Source organism: Cynoglossus semilaevis, chromosome 14 (assembly GCF_000523025.1).
Source record: "Cynoglossus semilaevis isolate Cse_v1.0 chromosome 14, Cse_v1.0, whole genome shotgun sequence".
NCBI classification, from domain to species: domain Eukaryota; kingdom Metazoa; phylum Chordata; class Actinopteri; order Pleuronectiformes; family Cynoglossidae; genus Cynoglossus; species Cynoglossus semilaevis.
The window spans coordinates 10,341,199-10,349,518 of NC_024320.1; the positions used below are offsets into that span (position 1 = coordinate 10,341,199).

At 39.4% G+C, this 8,320-nt stretch overlaps 2 protein-coding genes across 4 annotated transcripts in view; one reads left to right on the forward strand and one right to left on the reverse strand.

Annotated features, from left to right (window-relative positions):
* LOC103389511 (FERM, ARHGEF and pleckstrin domain-containing protein 1-like) overlaps positions 1 to 5,598 on the forward strand; it is a 48,893-nt gene extending 43,295 nt beyond the window's left edge. For all 3 annotated transcript variants that reach the window (XM_017038555.2, XM_008324944.3, XM_017038554.2), the window contains exons 19-28: positions 495 to 670; positions 763 to 893; positions 1,073 to 1,141; positions 1,224 to 1,313; positions 1,840 to 1,922; positions 2,140 to 2,252; positions 2,781 to 2,941; positions 3,859 to 3,966; positions 4,052 to 4,203; positions 4,573 to 5,598. In XM_017038555.2, coding sequence (XP_016894044.1) covers positions 495 to 670; positions 763 to 893; positions 1,073 to 1,141; positions 1,224 to 1,313; positions 1,840 to 1,922; positions 2,140 to 2,252; positions 2,781 to 2,941; positions 3,859 to 3,966; positions 4,052 to 4,203; positions 4,573 to 4,648 — 1,159 coding nt within the window. In that variant the 3' untranslated portion in view covers positions 4,649 to 5,598. The remainder of the gene's footprint in view (positions 1 to 494; positions 671 to 762; positions 894 to 1,072; positions 1,142 to 1,223; positions 1,314 to 1,839; positions 1,923 to 2,139; positions 2,253 to 2,780; positions 2,942 to 3,858; positions 3,967 to 4,051; positions 4,204 to 4,572) is intronic.
* Positions 5,245 to 7,329, reverse strand: LOC103389510 (gamma-glutamylaminecyclotransferase B). The gene is made up of 2 exons (XM_008324943.3): positions 7,176 to 7,329; positions 5,245 to 6,241 (listed from the first exon to the last, which is right to left on the reverse strand). Exon 2 carries the CDS (start codon positions 6,216 to 6,218, stop codon positions 5,748 to 5,750), a length of 471 nt encoding a protein of 156 aa, XP_008323165.1. The 5' UTR covers positions 6,219 to 6,241; positions 7,176 to 7,329; the 3' UTR covers positions 5,245 to 5,747.
* Positions 7,330 to 8,320: the final 991 nt, after the last annotated feature.

Sequence of the window (8,320 nt, forward strand, 5' to 3'; positions counted from 1 at the left end):
GTCTACGTCTTCTGTTTCTTTGGCCTCTACTTTCTTTTGGCGACTTGGTCATTGTGAATTTTTACATGTAATAATTTCTGTCCTTCAAGGATTTTTACTATTGCAGCTTTGGATTTGGTCAGTAAAGACATAAGACTGCTGTATTTATAAATGCATACTAAATATATGGTTTGGTTTTGTCAGGGTCATTACAGTGTTTTCCAATCAAAGTTTTAGCAACAGCACGCCTTATCGGCAGAAGAAAATGTTGCAAGACATAAAAACCTCCCCACAATCTGAGTTAGACGTCGCATGACTTTAGGGACAAGAGCTTGAGAACAAACGGTGGTTTGACTTTCGTTATCCGGTCATTTTAAGCAAAACTAAAGTTCCAGGACATATTCTCAACATACCACAGCAGGTGGTTTGTGCCTCAAAATCTGGAGGTGGTTTCACTGATCTCCGACACCACTGGCATTTTGTTAATTGTGTTTCCCTCCTGTCGGCAACAACAGATCCAGTCGTAAGGTGGAGACCGTGTGTCGAGACTTTGAGCAGCAGAAGGTTTGTTACCTCTCCTTCAACATCTTCCTGCTCCGTCCTCTTCATCGGCTGCTGCACTACAAGCTCATCCTGGAGAGGCTCTGCAAACACTACCCACCCACTCACGACGACTTCAGGGACTCTAGAGGTACCACCGCTGACCGTGGAGCTTCTCAGGTACAGTACCAGTGTGGGAGTACAGTGAAGGAGGTGACCTCTCTGTCTTTTTCATCTGTGCAGCGGCTTTGGCAGACATCTCTGAGATGGTGCTCCAGCTCCAAGGCACTATGATGAAGATGGAGAACTTCCAGAAACTTCTGGAGCTGAACAAGGACCTGATGGGCATCGACAACCTCGCTATACGCGGCAGGGTATGATAATTAACATTAACATTTTTAAAATTCACCTCTAAATAAGGGAATAAGTAGATATACTAGAATGTCAATTTAAATACACAGCATGTGAATGTAAACATTATAAACCAGAGGAATCTTTCGATTCTTTGTCGATGACGATCTTCTTGGGACCACTGTCTGTCTTTCACTCACAGGAGTTTATCAGGCTCGGCTGTCTCAGCAAACTCTCAGGGAAGGGTCTTCAGCAGAGGATGTTTTTCCTGGTATGCAGTTAAATACAATTGGAGTGACAATGGCAAAAAAGTCACAAATATCAATGTTATATTTTTTCTTGTTTCTTCACAGTTCAGTGATTCCTTGGTCTACACCAGTCGAGGGATGACAGCATCCAATCAGTTTAAAGTTCACGGACAGCTGCCTCTTTATGGCATGACGGTACATATGAGTTACACAGCACCAGTACTTATAAAACTCATTAAAAACTTGCTTCTTTACTACGTGTGATAGAGCTGTTAACCACGGTTTCCCAATCTATGTTGAGCAGCGCCACATATCAAGTGAAATTGGATCATTTTGCCATGGTTCAGAATCAGTGGTTATACAAATATTTAGTTATATTGTCACAGCGCCACAGAGTGGACGGTGTGATAGGACACAGTTGCATTGTTCAGGTAAATTTGATATTGTTGTTAGCTTGCACCTATATCTTCATAACAAAATTTGTCCTAGTTAATATATAACTAAAAAAAATCTTTACACATATATTCTCTGTTCCCAAATCTTAAATTTGCATCTTCTTCTTCTTTGGATTGTATAGCTACTAGCTAATGTGTCTCTTTTTCTAGTTTTAGTACCTTTTTAAAAATACATTCATTTATAGACATTTTTGATGAAATGTTTGAATATTTGGTCAATGTGAACTGTACCATGTCAGTAATGAGTTGTTTGTTTTTTCCTGCAGATCAGAGAAAGTGAGGAGGAATGGGGGGTCCCTCACTCCTTCACCCTGTTTGGACACCGTCAGTCAGTGGTGGTGGCAGCCAGGTAAATACACACACACAGACGCTTCTCCGACATTGATTTAACACTTAAGGAGTCTTTAATTTGAAAGTTAACCACATAGATTCCCACCGCTGTAAATGTCATTTTATTTGTTTTTGCTGAAAAGTTTTTTGCAGAGACTCAGTGACAGATTTAATGTAACATTTAAATATTACGCTGAGGAAAGAAAATGTCATCTCTGTTTTCTGTCTGCGTCCAGCTGTGCCTCAGAGATGGAGCGGTGGGTAGAGGATATCAGAATGGCCATTGACCTGGCCGAACACAGCAGCAGCCCCGGCACAGACCTGCTCTCTACCAGCCTCTCTGACAACAGTAAGAGCACCCTCTGCTGGACGGACCTGTGCATTTCATGATAGAGCCACTCTGTCGTCCTGTACAGTGCCTTTTGATTTGACATCTCTGTTGTCCTTTTGCTAACTCAACCTCTATGAAGACCTTTTCACTCTGATGAATAGAATCAACTCACGAGCAGCAACATTTCTTATTTTTTTTATCTGTACATGATAATTTGTAGCTAGTTGTTTTCCATCTGCAAAGTGTCCTAAAAATAATAATTGAATTTTTCAAACAGTGTTTACTGTGAGACATAGTGCTAAAGAAAAAAACAAGTTTAAAAAAGACAAAGTGGGAATTGTTCCAATCACGTTTAAGCTGAGGATGCGGAGGCTAACCATGTAGAAAAGGTCAAATATGCAACGACAGAAACACAGAAATTTACCTAGTGAGACAGGTTGAACTGCCAAAGTAAGAGATACTGTATAAAAAGTTAGAAGGTTAAAAAGATATTTTTTGTGGGAAATAAAAGTCAGTGATTACGTACTTCACTTCTGTCTTTTGCAGAACTTCTGGACGACAGTGCGGTGGAGCAGGAGTCCGAGGAGGAGCTCTGTGGCTCACGCTCGTCCCTGGAGCGCCAGGGTCACCGTGGAAACACCACTGTGCACGTGTGCTGGCACCGTAACACCAGCGTGTCCATGGTGGACTTCAGTATTGCTGTGGAGGTACGGAGCTGTATGCCATCAGGTCCTCTCCTGCTGCACCTACTCCTCCTGTCCTCTAGTTGTGCAGTACTGTCACCTGTTGATGTCCAGTTTGTCTTTTCTGTCCTGGTGTCTCACTTTTCTTCTCATGTTTGTGTTTACATTTTCCAGTTTCTTCTTCTCTTCCATTTTTGTCCAATTTTCCAAATCCTGTCCTCCTGTCTTCTGTCTTCTGTCTTACCCTGACATTGCAAAAAAGAGGACATGGTTCGGTCATTGAGGTGACAAAGTCTCTCAGCAGACATTGAGGTCTGCCATGTTCCTCCGTGTATGGATATTCACAGCCTTTCCGTTAGTGACACCTGCAGGAGTGGAGAGGTACTGAAAGTGGCCTCATTGACTGAGGATGAAATGAATGCCTGATGAGTAGATAGAATTAATTTAAAAAAACTGAAAGATAAGTGCAAAATGTTGATGTTTTTATTTTGGCCATTGGCCAGAATGAAAACAATGTCTAAGATAAATGTATTTTTCCACAGAAAATGCAATTCAGAGCGTAGAAAAAGCGATGGGAACAGAAAGACAAGGCTTTCAGAACAACAATGCAAAAAGGCAGTGCAGAAAGTCAATGCAGAACTAGCAAACAGGATACAAACAACATTATCAAAAAGATGAAGGCAGACAAATGATGCAAACCATTAGATGGTTAAAAAAAAGGTCAAATGGAAAGAGACAAATGCAAGTTAAATAGGCAAAAAGACAATAAGCAACACAAAAGTTAAAAGAACAAAGTCTGAAAGATTAAATTCTTGAAGTCACAGCAAAAAGGCAAAAAAAAACAAAAAAAACAAGAAAGAAGCACCTGTCAGCATCTGAAAATCTTTTTTGAAATTATACTTTTTTGACATGTCCTCATGTCCTTTGGTCCACCTCCTCAGAACCAGCTGTCTGGCAACCTGCTGAGAAAATTCAAGAACAGTAACGGCTGGCAGAAGCTCTGGGTGGTCTTCACCAACTTCAGCCTTTTCTTCTACAAATCACATCAGGTCTGACTCACAGGGATGAGCACGAGGTTGAAGTGTTTTACTGCCTGTTTCTAATGTGACCTGTCGTCTCTCGGGTGACGTGCAGGACAACTACCCTCTGGCCAGCCTCCCTCTGCTGGGCTACTCTGTCACAGTCCCGTCAGAGTCGGAGAACATCCACAAAGACTACGTCTTCAAACTCCACTTCAAGTCCCACGTGTACTACTTCAGATCAGAGAGCGAGTACACATTTGAAAGGTGAGGGTTTTGTAGTAGTCGTTTATTTTTAATCTGTGTATTGTGATATTTGGTGATGTCATCTCAATTCAAGTATAAACAATGAAACTATGATAAAACGTTTTTTACGTAAGCAAATAGTGAGGAGAGTCTGAGGGGATTCTGGGTAGAACAGCCACAGGTGCCCACTTTTTCCCAGAGCTGTATACCTCGAATAAGACAGCAATAAAAAACCTTTTAAACCTTGCAGCTAATCCTTGCTAAAAAAAAAAAAACAACGTGTAAAACTGTGTTCAAGGCACAAAAGATTTAACGTCTATAAAGAACATTTACAGAATCTGTATTTCTGCCCTGGTTGAACTTTATGAACCTTCTTTTCGTCATCTCCAGGTGGATGGAGGTGATACGCAGTGCCACCTGCTCCTCCAGTCATACTGTGTCCAGCTCTAGAAAAGAGCTTTACTGAAGAAGGTGCTCCATCATCACTCCTCCTTCTCCTCCTCCCTTCTTCCCTGCTGACTTCAGACTGATCCCTAAAGTGGGTCGATGCCTTAACACATTATCACATTGCACAGACGATGGACTTGAGTACACACTGGCTCCTCACCTCTGATAGGTGGACACACTCAAGTCCTCCTGCACCGTCACAAACTTTACACACATACACAAGCTTTGCTCATAGTACTTACCTTATGTTTTTTTTATTAAAGCTAGAGCCATTAAGTGATGTTCACATGCACAAACACAAACGTAAAGACACCACTGACATCAATGGAAGGGTTGGTTTTTTTTTTTTCCATCTTAAACATTGCTTGCATTTTATTTTTTTAGTGTAAAACTGAGCTGGAATTTAGGAAAGTAAGCACATTTGAGCTAAGTTTTTTCTCACTACAGCCCACTAAGAATACGATAACTTTGATGCAATTTTAGTTTCATTTAAATAGTAAAAAAAACCTTTTTGTAAAATGTTTTCTTCTTTGTACAGTCATTTGATACACTGTGAAATCCATTGTTCTTGTCGCCGCTCGACTTTTCTCAAAAGAAAAAATGCCCTTTAATACGTTTCTGGTGCCAACAGAGATTTTAATGGTTCACTGCCAAAAGACACTTTTTTTTCTCTTTTAAATCTTAATTCATGAAATAAAAACTAGATAAGACTGTGTTTATTTACTCTCTCACTAAGATTCAAAACGTTCCTCCGAGACTTTTTGTTTTTTGAACGCCCCCAGGTGAACTTTAACCAGAACAATTTATTTAAAGAAGAAAAAAAGCATATAATGGACAAGGACAGGCAGGCCAGTCAAGCACATAAACTTAATTCAAACCTTTTAGTGTATTCCACAGCTATACTGAGTACTTATTACCAAACATGGTGCAAGTCGTAATTACAGTTTCAGAAACTTAAAGAAAAACAAGGGTTTGAGAAACAAAAGTGTGTTGTGTTTTTGGTTTCCTGAGAGATAAGGTAAAGGTCTGTCACAAAAAAAAAAAAAAAAAATATAGAGGTCACTTGATTCTTTAAACTGGTCTTGAACAACTTCTTTATAATCTGCTAATGGAATAACTTAATCTCGTCCTTCTCTGGTTACATATTGCAGCCCATGGTCGCCATAGGAGTCGTAGCTCTCATAACTTGGAAGTGATGGCCAGTTGGACTCATATGTGGTGGTACTGTACACAAACGCCTCTGTGATGCTGCCCGGTGATAGTGCTTGTCCTCCCTCGTTCTGCCCCACACACTCCTTAACCTGCAGGTTGACCAGAGTACGCTGGTAGATGCTGGGGACTTTTTCAAAGGCGTCAAGGAATTTCAGCATCTTCTCATCCACCTTGTAGATTTCCCCATGGATTCTGTGACCCTGGCCGGGGATGTTGAGGAGAAAAGGGACGTTGTATTTACTGGCGATCACCAGAGGGTATTTCTCAGTGGTGAGAGCTGAGGCAAGAAACTCAGCCTTACCATTGTTCCTGTCCAGCATACGGAAGTAATTTGGCTGACTTTTCTTCAAGGTGCCGTAGACGAAGATGTGACCCATGTTGAGACGAAGAAAAGACACACCTGTCAAATGAATCAAAAGACAGGTATGTTTTGAGTAATCTCCACAATATAGGTATCATACAGGAAATACTGGTATTCATCCAAGATAAATCTATAATAGGATGTGGCTTGTTTGTAGTTCTCTTTATAAATCAACCAAAGTTGTTTTATTCCCAATTTGTAAAAGCTTTATAGGGTTTTGATTAAAACCTTGTCTCTTCCGGTAGTGCAGACACACAAAGGTATGTCTTGCCTGTTGGGACAGTTGGACACATATTTGAATTTACTAACTAAGGGTAAAGGAAATTCCTTGAATAAACACCTAAAATAACTACAGTGGGAAAAAGGCCCGAGGATATGGAGACGTGGATCCTTGTGTCAATTTTCCTTCCCCCTTCCCCATTTAAGCTACAGTCAATCGATAAGATACCACCCTGAACCAATCCCTTGTAAAGTCCTTCGGGTCTAGGTGATCCCTTTTCCTTATATTCATTAATACTCATATTCTGGGACAAGATGAAAATCATTGCAAGGACAAACGGTGTGTACAAAATTGCGAAGGACCGCACAAGGGTTGAGAGTGCGTTAGCACAGGGGTTCCCAAACTTTTTTAGGGCTCACTCACAGACAATAATACAAAACGTATTTTCCTACTTTTCTTCACTAAAAACAAATAGATGAATAGCTTTTTGACATTTGTAATACACATGAACAACTTTTCCTACGCAACAGTTGAAAAAAGCTCATCAATCACCCTGAACCTATTTCCGCATTTGCTTGGTTATGGTCGTCATATTATGTACAACCTGGCGGCATATCAGGCTTATATATTCTGTAAGATGTATTCTGTGGTTACAGTACTGTACTGTATAAGTATGTACGCACTGGAAATATACTATACACTCATATTTCTAGTATTTTACCTTTAGAATAACCTATATAATGTCGGACTTACCCGAGTTCACTTCTAGTCGCCTGCCTTTATCCGGAAGAGCCGCTTCACTAGAACATTGCTGTTGCCTGCCCTCTGCTGTTTTCAAAAGCGTATATTTTTTTCTCTCTCCCAATTGAATAACAGACAAGCAACATGGCCGCCACTTAATATTTGATCTGCGCATGTGCAATGGTCGTGAAAACATCCTTTGGTTTGGGGATAAAGAAGGTGAACAAAAGACAACGGCAATTTCGTGAACCAACTTTTTTTTAAAGTTTAAAGTTTTTAGTAAAAATAGAAATTTGCGAAGACTATTTCAATGAAACAACACGCGTATCTGTGTTGCTGGTTGTAAATTATTCTGTTCCTTCAATTACGTTTTATATTAGTTTTAAACAATAACAGTTACGTTATTTAAAAATAATCGCCTTTTCTTTTGAGTGTTTTTTTATTTCGAGCTGTTGCGGAAAGGAAATAATTGCTATGTTGGACGTTCGCATAAAACGTTATATACTACACAATTTGTGTAGTATATAGCACATCAAGCCAGGTGGCGACAGTAAACTGGGACAAAACTTAACATACATAAAAAAGCACAAAACAACAATATTTAATCTTGTATCAATGGCTCAATTAAAATGAGGGAATTCTCGCCATCTATCGGTGGTGTCGCGTGCTTCTCCCCAGCTACACTGCATGTTGGAGAATTTAAAAAAAAACGTGTTTAGACTAAAGTGATTGTGTGATATAAATGGTTATTTGTTGATCCACCGTGGTTTTATTCAACCTTAATTTAACATTTGGATGACTTTATACTCAACGAAGTGTTAGTACATTTGTTTTTTATTTAACTTTTGTAATATATAAATGGATATATATAAATTATAAATGGAATAATTGACAAAATATTTAACTAAATCTGAAAGACATGACATTAGAATACATATTTTACAAAAATAGAATGAACCTTTGAATGATATAGGTTTTGCGTAAATTAAAATGAAAAGCATTTTCTATGATAATAGCAAGATGTGCGGTTTGAAGGATTCTTACTTCAGCGCCATCATAAATGTAAGCTTCTATGGCTAACAAGCAATTTCTTCTCCTGCAAAGATGAACATTCATATTAGAAGATGTCGTTATAACAACAGCAACACTGCTTTTTT